The 21396-nt window shown below is 42.9% G+C and overlaps 1 protein-coding gene across 14 annotated transcripts in view; it reads right to left on the bottom strand.

Moving 5' to 3' along the window:
* The window catches only part of SLC4A4 (solute carrier family 4 member 4), a 251636-nt gene that overhangs the window by 204842 nt on the left and 25398 nt on the right, over window positions 1-21396 (bottom strand). For all 14 annotated transcript variants that reach the window (XM_074950418.1, XM_074950426.1, XM_074950422.1 and 11 more), the window contains exons 2-3: window positions 19093-19166; window positions 586-765 (exon numbers count right to left, since the gene is read on the bottom strand). In XM_074950418.1, coding sequence (XP_074806519.1) covers window positions 586-765; window positions 19093-19165 — 253 coding nt within the window. In that variant the 5' untranslated portion in view covers window position 19166. The remainder of the gene's footprint in view (window positions 1-585; window positions 766-19092; window positions 19167-21396) is intronic.

Below are 21396 nucleotides of genomic sequence, written 5' to 3' on the forward strand. Positions count from 1 at the left end.
AAGACAATTCAATAAATAGTTAGAGGGAAGCAACTGATATACAGCAGCTAATTACTAAAGCAGGCATGCCTGCATGCACCATGGTATACAATTCTGCAATTCCACATCAAAACATTTCTTATGGCTTCTGACAGGGGGATTGGTTCTTCTGTTATCCCACTGCTAGCTCTTTTTCTAGCTAACACCCCGCCTCCTCCCAGGGCAAGTGACTATCCTTGTACCCTGGGAGACTGTGCCTATGCTGTGTGCAGGAGGAGGGGGATCAGTCAGAACGGGTAATTAGATTTCAAATTGCTTGCTGTCTCCTCACACACCACATTGGCTTGGTTTTGACAACTTGCACTGATAGTGTCTAACCCAACAATGACACCCGACGGTGAACAAAGATGAAGCGCTCACCTGGGGTGCATGGGTGGTGTCCCTTCCAAACAACAATTCCCTGGCAACTGATAAAACACATGCTGACCCCGCAACACATGCTGGGGATGTTGTTTCAGGGATCCAGATTCCCTGGGAATGCTCAGGACAAGAGCACTGCACATCAATAGAGTATCACAAGGAATATCAGAAAGCGACAGTACTCACTGAGTGGTTTAAGGATGCCGCTGCTCGTCTCATCCGCATTTTCTGCATCAGATTTGTCGGAGTAGTACTCAGAGATTTTTTCTCTTTCCTTCTTCTCCTTTAGCCCAGGTTTTCTTCTGTGCCGTCTCCTTCTCCGATAGCTCTTAGGCACATGGACCCCGATGTAGACGGTGTGATGGCCTATGGAACAACAGGAGCATTAATTTGCATCCCATGCAATTTGCAGAAATACCAAGAAGTCTAGTTTATATCGCATTTCATTGTAGGAGTATCCCTAAACAGGGGGTCAACTTGTTGTTTTATCCAAACATTAATTAGCAGCTTTTAAATCCCCCTTTGGTTGTGGGGTTTGGTTTGTTTGTTATTTCTTTTATGGTCAAGTAGTTTAAAAAAGAAATCACAACTGACAGTACATGCAAGTGTAGACTCACTGCTGGCTATTACATATTTGTGACTATTTCTCTTTTTTTAAAATGGACCTCAAAGTCATGAGAATCAGTTTCAAAAGTACAGAAATACAAAGAAGCAGCTTAAAAAAAAAAAATCATCTCAGTATTTCTGCTGTCTCACTCTTCAAGAGCTCTCCCCTTGAACCTACTTGGTTTTTTTAAAAAAAATACACTTGTTGGGCCAGATACTTATCTGGTGCAAACCAACATAGCTTGAAATCCATCAACCTATGATGATTTACACCAGTTGAACATCTGGACCAGTGTCCAATATGCCAAGTAATAGCCCAAATCTGGAGGGGGGGGGAAAGCGCTAAGATACATGTGTTTTACTGCATCACAGCAGCAGTGTTATGGTTGAGGAAGAGGCTTCTCTTTTAAGCTCCTGTCAAGTATCTGACACTTTCCAAAACTTTAAAAGAAAAAAATTGTAATTTGGCCTAAAATTGCTTATGTTTGTTCTCAAATATAAAGATCTTCACTCCCCATATCTTTTTTTTTTTCTTTTTTAAAGCAATGGAATAAAATTCTACTTGTCCATTTTTTGAGTTCGATAAAAAGTTCTTGATTCTTTATTTTCCAAGTTCCTTGCCCCTCCAACACCAGCCCAGAATAAAAGAGATTCTTTACACTTTAGGAAATTATTCAGACATTTCTTGTGTACTCTGATTACTCAACCATCTTATTTTTAAAAACTTCAGACACACCTGCCATGGATTCAATCCCTGATAAAGACAAGTGCCTTTGATATGTCTGAACAACTTTGGTTTATCCACTCATTTTACAATGTACCATTGCAGAGCTTCAGATAAACACACTTGTTCGACCATTGACTGAAGTATGTTTATCTGAAGAGGTGATCCTAGTCACATGTGAGAACAAACGTATTTATCTGAAAGTTCGATCAGTTCTTTTCCCTTAAACTCAGAAATTAAGTTATTGTTTCCGATAGCCATCATCTATCTCAGTTGACTTGCATATATTTAGTCTTTTAAATCTTGGCAGTTAACCCACAGATACAGCAAGAAAAAAAATACTGATTATGCAGAAGTGGGCAGAGGTGCAATTGCTGTGGGAACCCAAACTTCGAAATTCCAACTTGTGTGCATTTTGGCCAGAATTCTCACCCCAGGAGCCTAAGTAATTCAGCTGGGACGTCTGTTGGGGAAAGTGAATTAAACTATAGCAAACTAAGGCCACTTTACTTTGGAATTGAGAACATCCACACAATGGTTTAATGCACTTTAACTAATGTATGTTAACTTCACACCTCTAGTTAATTTGCCCTTTACTTTCCTGAGTGTCCCTGTGTGCACATGGCCTAACGCAGCTTCAGCATTAGAGTGGACAAGGACTCCTAAATTTTAGGCCTCTCTGCACTACTAGCTTTTATAAAATTTGCAACCAAGCTGTAACATGAATAAATCCATCTGCACTTCACAACCACACACACAACATGGGTCTCATGCAATCTCTTCTGCTGTGGATGAGGTTCCGATCTCATTCATGAGCAGGACTGACTGTTAAGCTGTGAATGCATTAAAAAAAAAAAGTGATTCTGCTATAGAAATGGGAATTCCTAGCCCCATCTGCATAATTAACTTAGCCACTTCAGCTGACTCCCGGGCCCCTGTGGGCTGGAAAATCCCAGCGCACATGGCACCATGTGAAATTCTTGATGACCAACGCCTGGAACTCAGCCAGCGTCGGATAGCTACCCAGATCTTCCTGGATTGTGTAGATGGGGACAGTCCAGTCGGCACACACCTGTCCTGGGGAACCTGCCACTTTGTGGATGTTAGTTGTAACAATATCGGATGACAATGTACAGCCTGATTACATGAACGAGATTCTCTGTGTTCTTTACATGGGGTCTTTTGGAACTAAAAACAAAACAAAAGGCCAAGTGAAAAGTGTGTGTTAATTTGGCCCATTTTTGCTGCTTTATAGAAAACATCTTAAAATACTCAACATTTTTCTTCAGACACACATGCCAGAGTTCCTTTCCTAACTCCGGCTGCTGTAAGTCTCGGCATAACTGGTCATGCAGGAAAGACTGAACCCCAAAATATTTTACATCAGGAAGAATTTATCCTTTGATGCTTTAACTTCTAATTCACAACTCTCAAACTGAGCAAAAAGTTATTTCACTGGTAATGTTTTTTAAAAGCTATTGTTTAATAAATGAAAACGCCAAAGCAAAATTGCACCAGTAAAAAAAGGGATGAGATTTTTGTTGAATGATTGTTGTTTCTATTGAGGGAAGGGTGTTTCATTCTTGCACAGAAATCGGGGGGGGGGGGGGGATCTATATTTACATGCCAAAAAACTGTATGCAGAGTACAGTTCTATAAACCAGAACAATAGATAACCTAATTTAATTTGCAGATTTTCTCAGATCAAATCTCTGGTTTCAATTCACACTTCATGAAATGTAATTCCACAAGAGTACAACACATTCAGATTAGCACCATAGGAGTCAATTTCATATTAACCTGTGCGCTGAGACACACGCATCCCAAAAAACAATACTCGTTAAAAGAATAAGGTTTCAACATGAAGCTTACAAGTAATGCTAACTGTAAGGTTGTCCATGCAATCTGAACTCTGCCCTTGTGTGCACATACATTACACACATTTCTGTAGGAACCTTGCCTCATTCACTGTGAGATTCACTCTTGTGCACAGAGATAGCACAAGGCTTGTGCATTATTTAAGTTTCACTAGCGTCCTGAAGTGGTGCACAGGCCTTGTTCTGGCGCACTGCACAGAGCCACCTTTCCCCTTGTGTGCCCGGGTTGGACAATGCACAGTGAATGGGGCAACTGTTCAATATTTATTTTTATCCTCACTGTTCAGCACATGGACCCCTGCCTCATTCACTGCACAATTCCTTCTTGTCCGCTAAGAGCCTACATGCACTCAGTTACAGAAATATACAGCCAGATCTATCCTAGGCTTTTGCTCTAAATTTCAAATAAAGCTGAGGCCAAAATACAGGGACAGACACACAGGACGCCATCTCATTCACTGTACCATCCAACTTGCACACTCCAGGTCTGATCAGATGACTCCCACTGACTCCTTCAGTGGGATTTTCACTGACTTCGAAAGGCATCGGATGACAATGTGAATGAAACAGAAGTCCTACAAGAAAAGTAGAAGGCAACTATGCCTTTAAAGGCTGTATTGTAATGCATATACGCACAAGAAAAACAAGAGTTACTGGATTATCTGAACGTTGGCATCCAAGATCTCCACCTGGCAGCCTTAATGTTCTTTCCATGTTTTTCGGTAAGGTTTTTTCTATTTGTTGTTATTAATAAAGAAAACAAAAGAACAAACAAAAAGTTCCATGGTGTGGGACTACTTGGAAGGCAGCAGGAAAATGCTGTGTTGGATCAAACGAAAAAAGGGGGTAGTCCTGCCTCATTGAAGCATGGATACCTGTAGAGCAAGGGTGGGCAAACTTTTTGGCCCGAGGGCCACATTGGGGTGCGAAACTCTGGAGGGCTGCGTAGGGAAGGTGTGCCCCCCAAACAGCCTGCCCTCCCATCTGCCCCCTCCCACTCCCTGATTGCCCCCCTCCTCAGAACCCCTGAACCATCCAACCCCCCTGCTCCTTGTTCCCTGACCACTCTCTCCAGGACCCCACCCCCTATCCAATGCCCCCTGTTCACCATTCCCTAACTGCCCCTCCCCCCCCAAACCTCTGCTCCATCCAACCACTCCCTGTTCCTTGCCCCCTGATTGCCCCCTCCCAGGACCCCCCACCCCTAACTGCCCCCCCCCCGGGTCCCCACACCCTAGCCAACCCTCCCAACCCCTATCCACACCCCCACCCCCTTACAGGCCTCCCGGGACTCCCATGCCCTATCCAAGACCCCCTATTCCCTGTCTCCTGACCACACAGACCCCCAGAACCTCCGCCCCATCCAACCTTCCCCTGCTCCCTGTCCGCCCCCCGGGACTCCTGCCCCCCAACCCCCTTACCATGCCGCTCAGAGCAGCAGGAGCTTGCAGCCGCGCTGCATGGCTGTGGGGGGGGGGGGACAGCGGGGGAAGGGCCGGGGGCTAGCCCCCCCAGCCGGGAGCTCAAGGGCTGGGCAGGAGGGTCCTGAGGGCCAGATGTGGCCCGCAGGCTGTAGTTTGCCCACCTCTGCTGTAGAGCCTGGTCACCTTGCTTACACAACTCCAAAACTTTGCATCGATCAGAATAAGCACCCTCATTCCGTGCACACCTTCAGACATTGAGGAACCCACTCAAACTGCTTATCTGCACAAAGGTGCAGTGCAAATGCAATGCCGGGAGATCAACAGTTATTGTCAGAGGCAGGGAGAGAACTCAGTCTGCACGGACAATGTCTGTTTTTAAACAAACCATTACAACACAGTAGAATAGAATGGGTTTTCACCACTGAAAAGCACACAAATCTCAAATTTCTACCCCAAATTGCGAAGGTGATAGAGCTGTTTAAAAAAAAAAAGTCACAAAAAGTTCCTAGAAGAAAATTTTTAAAAAGAGCAACATCTGTCCCTCTCACCATCCGCACCCACCTTCTACTCTCTTCACACTCAAAACCAGCTGACCCATTTTTGCTCAAAATCACACGCGCGCGCGCGATCACCACTGGACAGAAAATCCATCTTCAAAAATTTCAGCCCCAACAGGGAAAAGTTGGAGAAAGTGGTAAGCAACTGGAAAAGGCTCTTCAGAATGGAAACGTGTAGGCAAACTTCAATGATAGGCATCAACACACACGCCACCTATAATACTTTAAATCAATACACAACTCTGATCTATTGGAAGTTTCTAAAACCTAATCAGATCCTTAGGACAGGCTGACAGTTTTATTGGGGGAAATGAGGGCAGGGGGACAGTTGCATGGAACAACAAACTATATTATCCTCTCCAAGAAAAAGATTTTGACGAAGGGTAGGGTGCTCCCGCAGTGGCGTTAGAAAAATTTTTATAGTAGGGGTGCTGAAAGCCATTGAAGAAAATTGTAAACCCTGTATATAATGGAAACCTCTTTGAGCCAGGGGATGCTGCCACACCTGCAGAACCCCTACTTCCAGCACCCTGTGCTCCTGAAGAAACCTTTATCTGGACTGACGCAGGTGTCGAAGAAAAACCCTACTGACTGCTGGGTAATACCTAGGCCATCAGGAGAACTAAAGCAGACATTTTCATTCTTCCTGTCCTCCTTTAAGTTGCAGCATGCTAACATGCCACATGTATCTTGTGAAATTTATCAGGCATAACCATTTGCATTGAATGGTTCTCATGGGAAAGCTAAATTATCCCAGCAAGTAGGAAATGTCTCAAACATAGTGCATTGAGAATTGTGTCAATTGCTTCCTGCCAGGCACTCTGGGAGGAGAGTCTAGAAGTTTATCTCAGAACTCACAACAATGTAAACAAATGCCAACCACTTCCTTCAAGTACATTGAACAGGAAAATCTCTTACTTAGCCACCTCCCTTCAGGGGAGGAGCGGGCGGGAGAGGAACATTAAACATTTCTCTCTCTTGTAGAATGGGGAACTGCAGCTAAGTAATGCAGATGCTTGCCTGCACATACACAACTTAGTTTCATGTTACCAAAATCTAAACTGTGCACATGTGATCAAAAGGATTAAAGAGATTGTCTAGTTCTGTTGGCAGCATATTAAAATATTAAGTCTACAAGCTTACTATGAGGTGTTTCTATTATCAAGCTGACCACAGAATTAAAGTGTCTCAAAGAAGGAGATTGCTTTAACGCACCGCGGGAAGCACCTCGCCCTCTTATATCTGACTTTCGCATCTGGTCAGGGCAATAAGATTTCCTTGTCAAGAGTCACTAACTGCCCTTTCTGTTGTGGATACTGTCCCCACCCTACACCTGCTGTTTCTTTTGATATTAGAGTTCCACACATTAATCGAGATTATTCACTGTGCCCTGGCTCACGTTTCCAAATGCTCAGTTAGGTTTTATGTGGTGCCTCAACACATCAGGGTTAAGTTGTATCTTCAGGTACATGGGTGTGACCCCTATAGAAGCCACGAAACTGTGTGTTCATCTTGGAGATAGATCTTGGTCCTTACTGTAGCTCTGTAGTTCTCTGGACTCTTCACCCATTGGCGCTGCTGATGAGCCATGATATTCAGCAGGAAGCCACCCCTCAGTCATTTGCTCCTATGTATGGAAGGCACTGTGTCCAGTGGATAGGGAAATGGACTGGGAGTCCAGAGACCTGGATTCAATTGTGCTCTGTCACTGCCTTGCTGTTTGACCTTACCTAAGTCACTTAACTTCTATGTGCCTTTGTTTCCCCTCCCATCCTCGGTCTTGTCTACTGAGATTGCACACAGCACAACAGGACCTCTAGATGCCACACCAGGACAAGTTAATTTATTAACGTGTTCCTGGTTAGATTAATTATTGGGCAGTACTACTATACTCCATGGCTTGATCTGGACACTCTGTAACTTCTTTACTTTAGTCTAATGAATTTTCGCTAACACTTTTGCAAAGATAGAGCAGTAAGAGAGGAATTCTATTCTTTCTGCGTGGTCCTTCATGAAGTTATATTCACTCCATCAACTACAGCGGGTTAGCACACACTAGCAGCCAGAATGACGATGTGATAAACTTGAAGGCCACTGCAAGCATTGCAGCAGGGAGCTTCATTGTAAGCCCCCACTTTCAGTGGTTAATTATAATTTTCCACCAACAAATTACCTAGGAGTCTAACTCTATCATGTTGAACGGCAGTCTGAGGGTGATTTTTTTAAGTTACCAGAGGAAGAAAACAGGCTTTTTTCTTTTTTTAATGTTTTAAGAAGCTTGTTCAGATGCTTTTTTGCACTCTAATACCCCAGTTTGGATTTAAACATTCTAATGTGGTGCATACCTAGCCCTCCGTGAGTAAAAAGCACTTTGCTAATCTTAAAAAGAGCTGGTTAAGACTTTTTGCAGATACCTAAGTATGCATGCATTTAAATCAGTATGGAAAACAGCATAATATGTATGGGGAGCATGTCATTTTCACCTGGCTGTAAGATTATTCTTCTCCGGACCTGCCTTCACACCCGGTGCATCAATCTGCCCCCAGCAAAGCCTCCTGAAATTCCATTAACCACTTTCAAGATGGTATCAGAAAGGACTACGCAGGCCTAGAAGCTTTTTGCAAGTCTCATGTGCTTTCAGTTTGAAATTTCAAATGTAAAAGAGGTGAAGGATCCCAGGCTCTATAGCAAACTAGAGAGTGTATGAAGTTTGAAGTAGCAGATGTAGAGGCTCAGCAGAAAAGCTGACAAATTTATCAGGCTTATTGATAATACAAGAGGGCACCAGTGATCAGCAACACCACTATCTATCTATACCTATATAAAACAAACACCACCACCACCACCACACACAACAACAACAACCCACTGATGGTAAAAGAATGTTCAGGTTACAAAGTCAAGCACTCAAAAGTTAGGGAATGCCAGAATTAAGATAATTTTCCACATTTCAGAAAAAAATAAAATCAAAGCAAAAATAAATTTTTGGCTGATAAACATGTAATTAAACTACAACTCAAATGAGGCACCTTGAGTGCCCTGTGCCCCCATTCTCCACTATGTGCTCAGACATAGCTAAAGATTTAAAGGGGCGAGGGGGAGGGGGAAAAGGTACTTTTCAACACTTCTAATTTGCTATTCTAAAGCCCCATTTTGTCAAACGACGACATTTCTTGAAGCACAATACCTTCCCCTAGTCAGTTACACACTAGCTGAACTCCACCTAAGGTTCTACGTGCTTTTTTTTATTAAGATTAACAATGGGATGTTTAATATAATGACGACAGCATGAATGCAGGGCACAGATGAGGAAAACAATATGTAAATAAGTGAAATAATTTTTGATAATGTCTCATCAGGTCACTGGAACTTGTGGGCCTTCCAAAGGTCAATTTAATCTTCATATAAAAACGATCTCTACAGTCCTTAAAGGTTCACGTGTAATGACACTGTAGTCAGCTTGTGCTGAAAGGCACTTGAATAGGATGAAGAAAAGGAGTACTAGTTGCACCTTAGAGACTAACCAATTTATTTGAGCATAAGCTTTCGTGAGCTACAGCTCACTTCATCGGATGAGTGTAGAATAGAGGAGATGTCTGAATCTCAAGCTTTCTCAATTCCAAAAGCATGATTTTTCCCTCCCTCACTCCATACCTATTGATCACCATTGAGTTAAACTGAAAAATTCCTAAGAAGATTTAACAGCTTTTCTGAAGCTTATTGTAGAGGTGGTTTAGTGCTGTCCCTTGACACCTACAATCCCTTTCAAGTAGGGAGGCACCACACAAAGTAAAATCAAGATTTAAGAAGTGAGAAGAACTTAAACTAAAAAATAAAAGGTGCATTCTTCATCAGGCATCTTAAAAGAACATACACAAACCTGAACATTTAAATGAAAGAGCGGATATAAGCAACCAAAAGATGCAGGATTGATCTACGAAAGAAAGGGAATGTGTGCAGTGGAATCTGGGACAGACACTCACTTAACTGAGTGTAGTTTCTGTGTGACAGATAAATGCCTATAGCTGGCAAATGATAAACTGATCAACACCGTTAAGACAGAAGACAACGAGCATGTTTTGGGTATTCAACCTGAGGTTTTTATAATCTACTGTTAGACGCTTACCCACAAACCTGTAAGCAGCTTTTCTGACTCTTCAAGTGTGAGAGGTTACACAACCTACAGAACCTGCCATGCCATGACTGATCTAATCAGGTCAACGCCACTTGGATCCTAATCAAAGAAGAGGATGACTTCTGAAAGAGCAGCTTACATACATTATAAAATGCTATACAAAGTGTTAGTCCAAGGTTTCCAGAAATGAAAACTGATTTTGGGTGCCTCTGGTTTGTTTGTTTTTTGAGACACCGGATTTTCACACACATCCTTTAAAAATCAGACTCCCTTAAGGCGTCTCAAGTGGTGCACCCAAAATTGAGACATCCAAAATAATGCAAAAAGAAAAGAAGTACTTGTGGCACCTTAGAGACTAACCAATTTATTTGAGCATAAGCTTTCGTGAGCTACAGCTCACGTCATCGGATGTATCCGATGAAGTGAGCTGTAGCTCACGAAAGCCTATGCTCAAATAAATTGGTTAGTCTCTAAGGTGCCACAAGTACTCCTTTTCTTTTTGCGAATACAGACTAACACGGCTGTTACTCTGAAACCTACCAAAATAATGTATTGCTTTTGAAAACCTTGGCCTGAATTGTCTCTTTCAGAGTATGGAAATCATCAAAGCAGATAGACCCAATATTAAACTGCGTTTGGCATTATAGATGCATATATGCAGATAGGAGCCATATTTAGGTATAAATAAGAGGCTTGATTTTCCACAGCTGCCGAGCCCTATGGATCCCATTGACTTCAGTGGGAGCTTTCAGTGTTCATCCCTTCGGAATATATTAAGCCCCTTCCTTAGGCATGAAAGTTTGAAAATTTTGACCCTAGTTCTTCTAATTGTCTGAGTAGGAAGGACATTAAATTTTGCAAGTATGTTGCACTCAGCTGTGTTGGAGGACAGGAGACTTATGCTGTTGATGAACTGCATGCCATTAAGTCTAGAGGAGATAGTCTTTCCTCCCCATTATGTGCACTAATAATTCCTGTGATTATGGAGAAAACCAGGGCACTGGTTATTATTGTAGAGTCATAATTAATACATAATTTGTTTAACTGAAACTTGCCTCTATCTCACCGCCTCCAAAAAAAAAAAAAAAGAAGTGTTTGTACTCCACTAAAAGTGTCCCCATGACACTTAGAGTAAATTGCCAGCATTTCAGTGCCTGCTCAGGTGTTTGGCATATCAACTGAGGCATCACAAGAACTCTGCTACCCACAACTTAAGCACAGGTGGTCAGGACACTGGGAGATCTGAAGCTGCCTCCTGCATGTCATAGCATAGCTGCAGCACGCATGCATGCACGAGCAACAGAAGTGTTTGTCAGTGAAACTAACCACCTAAATTCCAAGGCACACACCCCCGTGCTTTAGAGACTGAAATGTGAGTCACTATCATTGAAAGCCACTGCTAGCGCAGGTAGGGGCCTGAGTGTTGGGAAAAGTACACTGGATGATCAAGAAAAAAGGAACAGAAAATGCCTATAGGGATATAACAGAAAGATGGACACACGAAATGACAGACCAGAACAGACCAAGGATCCACCTAGTCCAGTACCCTGCCGCCGATTTTGGCAAATGCTGGGTGCCTCAGAGAAGGTATAAAAGCCCTTATGCACCTAATTCTGCAGTACTACTGTACATCACTAGTACATCCTAATGGCCCACTGCTTCTGGGTATTCAATTATGGTTAACTATATTGAGGATGCAGTTTTCTTTTAAAAGGGAGATTTCACCTACATTCTGGAGTACTCCAAGGTCAGACTCCTTGATACAGGGCCTGCATTTATCCCCATGTCCACCCTCCACGCTGATGGGCCTCTATTAAATTACAGTGTTTTTTAACGCCATGCCTACACTGCACAAAACACATCCTACTCATGGCAGCGAGTCTGAGTCTGGGTCAACTGACTAGGGCTTCTGGGACTCGTGCTATGGGGCTAAAAGTAGTAGTGTAGACATTCCCACTCAGGCTGGAGCCTGGACCCTGAGGTCCCCACCCCTTGCCAGGTTTCAGTGCCCAGGCTCCAGCCCAAGCAGGAACGTATACAGTGTTATTCTAGCCCCGTAGTGTGAGCCCAAGTCAGTTGAACTGGACTCCAAGACTCACTGCTACAGGGTTGTTGGGGTTTTGGGGTTTTTTTGCAGTGTAGATGTACCCTCAATCGTCTGATTCTCATTTTATACCAAGGCCACTTTACTCTGATCTGTCACTGTAAAGGGGCCTTCAAGTGAGCATAAATATGAAGTATGCTCATTTTAAAGTCCCTTTACACTGCCTCTCAATATTGTCCAAAATACACCCACAATATTGTCCAAAAAGTCTTGGAATAGCACTGGTCCCGTGTGAAGGGAACAGACACCCCCTAGGAATCGTTAAGAGAATTCTAGAACACAAAGAGCCCATATTACAGGGGTGGCCAACCTGGGGCTCCGGAGCCACATGCGGCTCTTCAGAAGTTAACGTGCAGCTCCTTGTACAGGCACCGACTCCAGGGCTGGAGCTACAGGCACCAACTTTCCAATATGCCAGGGGGTGCTCACTGCTCAACCCCTGGCTCTGCCCCAGGCCCTGCCCCCACTCCATCCCTTCCCGTCCCCTCCCCTGAGCCTGCCGTGCCCTCGCTCCTGCATGCCACGAAACAGCTGATCAGGAGGTGCGGTGAGGGAGAGGGAGGCGCTGATCGGCGGGAGGTGTTGGGAGTGGGGGGTTGGGGGAGAAGAGCTGCTGGGGGGTGTATTACCGTGGCTCTTTGGCAACGTACATTGGTAAATTCTGGCTCCTTCTCAAGCTAAGGTTGGCCACCCCTGCCATATTAGCGCCACTGAGTTACAAGGCAGCCCTGGCAGCACTCACCAGAGTAAGCCCAGCTTTGCTGCTTACAGGCCCATAGATCAAAGCAATGAATATTTCTCTTTTCCTTAGACCAATGAAGAGTAAGATTCTTTCCCAATGGCCAGTGAACACACAAACAGGAAAAGTCAAGCAAGAAACCAGGGTTGGTCCTAAAGTCTGACTTTATCCACTAGGCCAATTCTACTTCTGTTCCTCTCACTCCTCTCCACCTCCAACCTTGACCTCTCAGGCTCGGCCTCTCCTTTCCATCTGTCTTTGCTCTACTTGCCCTCTCATTCTTGAGTCACGAGGAATGGTTAAACAGAAGCACCCACTGGGCCTTCTCTCTATACCCTTCGTTATCTTATACACTAACCTCTCTTTCCTCTTACTATTCTCTCCTCTCATGGAAACTCCCCAGCATTCCATAGGTCAGCTGACCAGTTCCGTAGCGTCCACTCCTCACAGGGTTCTAATTTTCTGACTAGGAAACTCTTCTTGGGATCTTTTCTACTTTTTGAGATTAAAAACTCCATTCATTTACTCAGCTCTATTCATTCAGTCAGTCAATTGTCTGTTAATTTTTACCTTTCGCTTCCCAGGAGGCTTTTTTGTTTTGTTTATTTGATAAGTTTTGTCACTTATCAGGTATAATTAAGAATAGCTTCACTTCGTTTCTATAGGTTTTTGAAGTTTTGCACAGATTATCAGTTTTAATTGGTCTTTCTTTGCGTTTAGCAGTTATTGGCTTAGGTGACTTCTCAGTATTTATTTCTATATCATTAATGAGAAGGAAATAAAAAGTGAGCCCAGGATGGCAGTGAACCAAATGAAAAGTCACTAAAATACAATTCCGTCTTCCATTAGAAATTACACAGCCATGACTGGACCTACCTGCCATATTTTAAGTTTTCCTAGATTCAGAATCCAAGACCAGAAGAGACCATTGTGATCATTTAGTCTGACCTTCTTTATATGCATTTTAGGTTTTTTGTTTAAAAATAACCTGAAGGAATTCAGAAAGGGATGCGGTATCATGCACAGCAGAGACAGGCAAATTTTATATACTCGTCATTTTCTGTCCTAAGCGGTCATGTAGTGTTGTAGGGCACTAATGAAGAGCTGCTGTGTCTCACCCCAGAGGCAGACATGCCAGCAAACGGGGAAGGGATTCCAACAGAAAGAGTTTGCAAAATCCCCGTAGAGCAATTTGAGATCCCGCTAAGCAAATGTTACTCATGGTTCCTGGGTACGTGTATGTCCCAGTGTCCTGTTTCCAGGTTCTGGCCTGCAGCTCAGTCAAATGACTGGGGTCCCATGAGAACAGCTGGGGTGCAGTACTTATTGTAAGAGAGCGTCTATTCACAGAAAGAGGAGAGCCCAGGGCCAGTGGAATCCATACTAGCCAAGTGGGAGCAGAACAAGTCTCAGCTAGGAAATGGTTTGGGGAAGAAACTCCAGAGCCTGGGGAGAGGGCTGGTAGATTTGTACTGTCGGTTATGTTTGAACTGTTATGTTTTCTTAGCAAATCAGAGCCAAAGAAGGGGATGTGACATCAACCACAAGTCTACATGTACTTCTCAGAGAGAAACTGAGGCAGCAGACACATAACCTGATGGGGTAAGCTGGCCATAGCATGGTCCCGTACACCAGCGGTTCTCAACCAGGGGTCCGGCACCCCCTGGGAGGCCACAAGCAGGTTTCAGGGGTTCCACCAAGCAGGCCCAGTGTTGGATTCACTAGGGCCCAAGGCAGAAAGTCAAAGCCCCGCTGTGCAGGGCTGAAGCCCGGGGCCATGCCACCTGGGGCTAAACCCGAAGCCTGAGCAAGGTAGCTTTGCAAGGTCCCAGGCAATGGCCCTGCCTGCGAAACCCTAACGCCGGCCCTGGCTTTTATATGCAGAAAACCAGCTGTGGCAGCACAGGTGGGCCGTGGAGTTTTCATAGCATGTTGCAGGGGAGGAAACGCAAAGAAAAAGATTGAGTACCCCTGCTCGACACACAGTAAATATATATTACGCATACAGCTAAACAGTTTGGGCCCTGATCCTGAAAAGGGATCAGCCTGCTCAGTCCCAGCAAATTTGCCTCTCAAGCTGGAGTCTGTGAAGGCAGCTCCCTTGGCAGGCCTGGTGCTCTGGTTTTGCCTCCATTAGTACATCCGAAGCCCTCCACTTGGAACACTTATTCACACCAGCAGACAAGGGGCACAATGCCTCAGTCTGACTGTCACCGTTTCAACTAGCGTGGCCTTCAGCCAAGTTTGGTTAGTCGCCAAGTTGGAGAGCAGGTGCGCATCTCATTCGTGTCACTTTTGCACAGAGATGGATTGTTTTTAAATTGATCATTTAATACCATATTAAGTGTTTTTAATGCTGGCTGAGTGTTTGCTCCTTGCCTTTAATTAAGGAAATCAGCAATTCCTATCTTCTCCCTTGAAAACAGGGGTTAAAAGAGCCATGTTATTACCATTATGATATTACAGAACACTTTCTTCAGATTTGATGTAAAATAATTTGTACTACTAGGCTCTGTCACTGGAGAATTTAATATTCCTTTAAAAGAAAGGCCACTCAGCACTTATACAATGCCTTTTCATCCTCAAAGAACTTTCAGTGTTTAACATGCGGGTGGCCTGTGCTATTCAGGAGGTCAGATTAGATGATCTGGTGGTCCATTCTGGCCCTAAACTCTCTGACACTTCCCAAAGGTGTACTTTTTTTTTTTTTTTTAAGGCAGAACGGAAAACCCTGACAGTTCTTTTTAAAATGCACATTCGGACAAGCACCATTTTACAATCATCCAAATTTTGACCCAAGTTTTTAAATCAGAGCCCTTCAAATAAGACATTAAAGCATCACAGCAGTGGAAGTGAGAAAGCACTGATGTCATACACGAAACCAGCACATTTTAAGATAACACTGAAGTCTGCCAACTACCCTGCCAACAGAGAAAAGACATTTGCAGCAGACGAGAATGACATCTTGCCTACAGACAAAGAAGATAGCCATAAGTTGAAAAAAGACAGATGGTAAACATGCTGGTAGATTTACTAGTGTCAAGCTATCAAATGTTAGAAAGGTGGTATCATGGCAAGGAACCTCCTAGCAGACCACTTTAAGACAAGTTCTACTGCATTGTATTGAATCAAGACTTGGGAGCTTATCCGAGCTGTACTACAGCATATTTAATAGTAAACAAAGCATAACAGGGAATTAAAACTAGAGAGGAGCTGAAATGGAAATCTTTTATCTGAACCCTCTCAACATTTGAAGGTTCACATAAAAACCAGAATCGAAATCCAAACCACTATTATTATTTACTATTTGTATTGTGGTAGCACTGAGGGCCTTGTCCATATCTGGGGCTCCGCCACCGTGCTAGGTGCTCTACAGATAGAAAACAAAACAAAAAAGACAGTTCCTGCCCCAGAGAGCTTATAATTTAAGTAATCACTCCTAATTCTGCAACAGCAAAATCAAAGTCTGTGGCGGTTTTGAAGAGACAAAAATGCAGCTCCCTCTGCTATTGTCCAATTTAAACTAAACTAAATTATCAAAACAAATCAGCAAAGTACATTCTGTGGTGGATTATTCCTTGCTTATATTTTTAATTTCACTTGTTCATTTATACTATATAAAAAAAATAAAATACATCAGTAATTCACAAAGTCTTTGTTACTGCAAAATGAGTGACGTTTTGAGTGAAGCAAAATTAAGGGTAGCATTTTTATGACATTACACAACTTTTTCCCCCAAATGTGTGATAACACAAATCCACAGACATCACAACAGGTGCAAGCAAAAGAAAAAGGGTTTAGCAAAAATGGCAAATGGTTTTAGGGGTTGGGAGGTTTTTTATTAAAGTTTCTCTTGTTACGAAGTCCCTAATTAAGTTCCACATGTTTCTCTGATTCATGCGTACAGATGTTTATGTAGGTAACTCCCCTTAACATTGATGAGATCCACAAGCATAAATTTCCAGTGTAACAGAGAATTCTATTCTAGTCGGGTTCCAGTACTGCATCCATCTCCATGGTACCCCTAACTTATTAAAGTAGATGGATACAGGGTCGGGGAAAACTTCTGGAAATGCAGGCCACATTCCCCTACATACCTGAACCCTGTCAGAGTGCCCCTCCTCCTTTACAGGTTTAACTGAGTTGCCAAACTTGAAATCAAGTACCTTCCGCCCCACTATGAAGTCAGAGCTATTACTGGCTTGAGGGGAGTTAGAGAGGCAAGATCTTATCACAAGGGATAAGGTGGAGCTTTACTTTTTCCCTTGTTCCAAACCAGGTTATTAAGTGTTCTGTGTGTCACACCTATTTAGATTCCTAATTTAGTGGAATTTTAGGAATACGTCACTACCTTTTAAGAAAGGAATGTACAGTGCTGTAGATAAATGGGGCTGCTTTTCTTTTTCAAAAAACTTGACCCTGGAGCTCTGTTTGTTCCTCATTCTCACAATAATGCTTACATTTTCCCATTCTCTGAAATGGAATCGGGAAGTAACCTCAGTAAACTATGCTGAGCCATATTTCCGAGCATCTCTATAAAATCTCGGCCAGCCGCCAACAAAGCAGCTCTTCATAACAAAAATGTGTTGTAGTTATTACTTATGCCCTTTTGATATTCACGCAAGGTAGGCAGGTAGCATTTACCCATGAACATCAGAAGTGAAATGATAACTTCACCATGACAATAAGCAGGAAATGGCCAGCTACACACAGATGTCTTAAATTATCTTCCAAGTCTGGGAACATGCCATAGGGGCATATGCTCTCGTATAATTCCCACCAGCGTTACAGTTACAGGTAGGTTAGGCACACACATGTGTGGTGCATTCTTGGTTAGGCAAATGCAACGTATACAAAAGGCCAACACTACACGAATAATTATTTGGGCAAAGTGCCCAAAATGTGCCCGGTGCTGTCAAGGCACGTACGAAGACGACAACCCATGCCCCAAAGAACAGCAGAAAGGCAAAGTGGCAACTTGAAGTCTTTTCACATTAGCACACCTGTTCCTCTTCCGATACAACACTGCAAGTATTCAAAAATGTCCATGTGCTAGCTTCCTTAACTAGTTATCTGGGGGTATTTACGAAGTTTTGCTCTAGTACCTAGGCACTGCCATTAACGAGAACAAAGGAGTTAGACTCAGACTTTGGGTTGTATAACTATCAAAAGGCTCAGACACGGAATTACAGTTCCCAGCCTCCTGTGCTGAGGAATAATATAGACACTTCATCTCTTTTCACCTCCTCTTACACTCCCTGCCCCCAGCAAGGCGATAACAATTGGACTGTGATTCTTTAATGATAGATCAAATTTGGATATTCGCCTGGAAAGACTATTAAGGGTCAGATAGAAAATCATAGTCTTAACAACCACCCAAAACCCTTCCATTTTTAATGCACCTTTAGGAGGTTGGCATGACATTTTTGCTGCTCTACTCCTTACAGCTATAACTGTGGTTTATTGTCGGGGGCCAGACGGCAGGTTTTATTTACCTTGTTTCCACCTGCAGTTACAGGGATTGTCCCCATTTTAGGCTTTAAAATATGGAGAAATGTTTAAAGAAAAAATTACATGTTTACGTTCTGTGCCAAAGCTTTCACACCCCTGGGGTCAGTCTCCTCTAACAGGAGATCCCCTCACCCCAACCCCTATGGACAGTAAATGGCCTAGTTAAAACCAACAGGGTGATTTTTGTAGCTATAGAGCACAGCTGACATTAGTTGAGGAAACAAAACTCTGTGCTTCTCATACCTTGCAGTTTCCAAGCTATTTTTCATTTACATGATTGTTTTGAATTACTGGAAGCTTGATAGTTGCATTCAGAGACCTAATCACCGTATTTGGCAGATATTTTCCAAAACTATTTTCATACTTTGGGGGAGTTACACAAATATATTTAGTTTATGCAAACAAAAAATTTCAGACACTCTTGTTCACTTCTTTAAATATGGGGCAACTCTTGGCCTAGTTAAACAAGTCCCTTTTCTCACAGAAAGTCATGGCCTGTATTTCTTCTAAGCTGAAAGAATCCCACAGAAAATGATCCTCTTAGTGTCCTGAGTCTGGTGCCCAAGAGCCAGCATTCGATACGGACTCAGCTGAGATTATTTTGTGCAAGGGTCTCCTCCATTTGTGATGCCTGCCAACGTATGCCATACAAGGTGCAATACTGATTCACAAGTGCTGCGAAATGCATTCATATTATAAAAAACGAAACAAAACAAAAAAAACACCAAACACCACACAGCATTTCAGGGTTATTCTGTGGAGGCATGTGAATGTTATTTTGGAAAGAAAGAAAGAATGCCAGCAGCATATTAACTCTCACTTTGAAAACAGGACTCTTTAGGTGTAAAAAGTCAGGACCATGCTAATTCTGCCTGCCACCATTTCAATCGTTTTTAGGATTAATTGTTCAGAAAAAGAACGATCCCTTTTCACTGAATCTGCCTGTGGCCATTTGTTTTGCTCTAATATATACATTTTAAAGAGACACATTAACCTAAGAAATATAGATCTCTTACCTTCCACTTCTTCGTCGTCACATACATGCTTAAGGAAGGAAGCCCCTCTGTCCAGCACTGCCTCATCCTCCATTCTGTAGTAATAGAAAAGAAAAAAAGAGTGCTCAGACTTCTCCTGGAGTGAGCTATTTGAACCAGCCCAACTCTTGGGCAGGTTAACCTGCAAACTATTGTTCATGTTATTGGATGGGTGCAGTTGCTCTTCTTTCCGTGTCTGCTGTTCCTTCATGCAGCTCCTTTTGAATGGCGCTTGGTATTAAGCTGGTCCCATGTAGCTCGAATTCTAACCTTGAGAGGGCATCAGGGGTGGCAGGTATGAGAAAGGTAATCCCAGCTAGGAGTCTTTTCTTTAAAAAAAGACGCCCATAGTAGTTTGGTGTGTCTATACACTAGCCAATAGCTTGTGGAAATCCGGTTTCACTTAAAAGCTCTTCTAAAACACACTGCCTGTAGAACCATCTACACACACAGACACACATAGTGCATACAGACAGACACACACATTCTCATGCACGATGAGAGATGAGGCATCAGCTAGCCTCTTAATACCAGCAAAGCACACTTCTCTGTGGAGAGGCAAGCTTTGTGTCACATGTTGGCCTTAAGGAAATCTGACATCTGAGGATTATCCAGAGACCAAGCTACAGCAAGTCAGGCCATCACAGCAGTCGTGTGTGCGTGTGCCAACCATTCATTCATGTACTGATTTTCTAAATTTCTCTCTTTCATTTCTCTCCCCCTTTCCTTCTCCCCTCACCTCTCAATTTGTTCCTAATTTTATAACAATGCCAGGAAGCCCTCCTGTTGCATTAAACGTGATTTTCACTATACAATTTCACCTCTAAATAAGATTGCTGAAACTTCCCAAGCGAGTGTTTGTAAACCTACTTCTGACTAGCAAATATCAAGAGTTACAGTCAAAATTAAAGGAAGCCTGTAACATACTATACTAATACTTTAATTATATTTAATGTAGATAAGTAAACATTTGTCAACCTTTACCATTCTTAGGATAGGGAAACCATTCAGTGATAACTGTCAAATACACATTCTTAATTTACACACTGCAAGCAGCACTGAAGTCAATGAGGCTTTTCAGAGGGTGTAATGCTGCAGAACTGTGGCCTAAAGTTTTCTACCAGCTGTGAAAGACAGGTGCATTTGGGAAATAAAACATTGCACCCTTTCCTGCAAAGGCTGAGAGGGCCAGCCCAAAGTGGGAGAATCCCTGGAAAACATACTAACACATTATCAGGTCTTCTAATCATGCCCCGCAAAAGGGTGCTCTAAAAGCAATAGCAGCTACCAGTAAATTGATTTAGCTCTTCAAGAGCTCAGAGTAATCTTGATGTCAAGCTTTCTCGGAGCAAAAACCATTCCAAGAATTTTATAAGCCAATAAGCTTCATAATTCCCCCTTGTCTCTCCATTTTCCAGCTAACAGTTTACCAGCAATTCTCCCATCAACAGCTGGGTTTTCCTCCATCTTGGACTGTTAGTAACATCCACATTATTGTAGCCTTTAGCTATTAGTTTCCAATTAAGAAAAGCTCACTTCGCACAGCACGATTCCCGAATATTTCATATAGGGGGAGGGGCAGAGGAGAGGGGGCCAGATTCAAAACCAATAAGTGAACACCCACTGTGCATTTTTCTTCTGGATTACTGTAGAACAATAATTACTAGAGCACCATCTGACATGTTTAATTCTAGAGATGAGCCCAATCCAACACCCCAGACCCTGGCACCCACAAAGTTCGGATCCAATTCTGAACTTTGCAGCACAGGGCCCAATCTCTAGTTAGTATAGTCTGATAGTTTCCTCACATACTGTATGTAGCAGGTAACCAGAAGTCTGTTCTGGAGAATAAATTCCTATGATTTTACAATGTATGAACATCGTACCATTTTACAAGCTGCTGTTCCGCTGCACGATGAGATAAGATTTAACATTCTCTACAAGCTAGCATTAGCAGCTAAAAATACAAAGCCAGCACACACGCACAAAGCCTTGCTCCAGAGTTCACATTAAATTATTCAACACTATTTGTGCAACTTTTGTTATGCACACAAAGGAACTGATTCCATGGCTCGTTGTCTATATGCAATGGGTGTGAGAGAGAGTGTAAAATAAACTTTTTTTTTTTTTTAAACAGCACAGCAGTTGCTTGCTATAAATGCAGCTGAAAACATCTGGAACAGATGGCACTGAATTTTCAGACCAAACAGAAACCTAATACACGTGTTTCTCCCTTGATTACTTCACAAAAAGTCTATTCTTACAGAGGCTTCCTCACAAACTGCT

The sequence above is a fragment of the Natator depressus genome, chromosome 4 (genome assembly GCF_965152275.1).
Source record: "Natator depressus isolate rNatDep1 chromosome 4, rNatDep2.hap1, whole genome shotgun sequence".
NCBI lineage: Eukaryota > Metazoa > Chordata > Testudines > Cheloniidae > Natator > Natator depressus.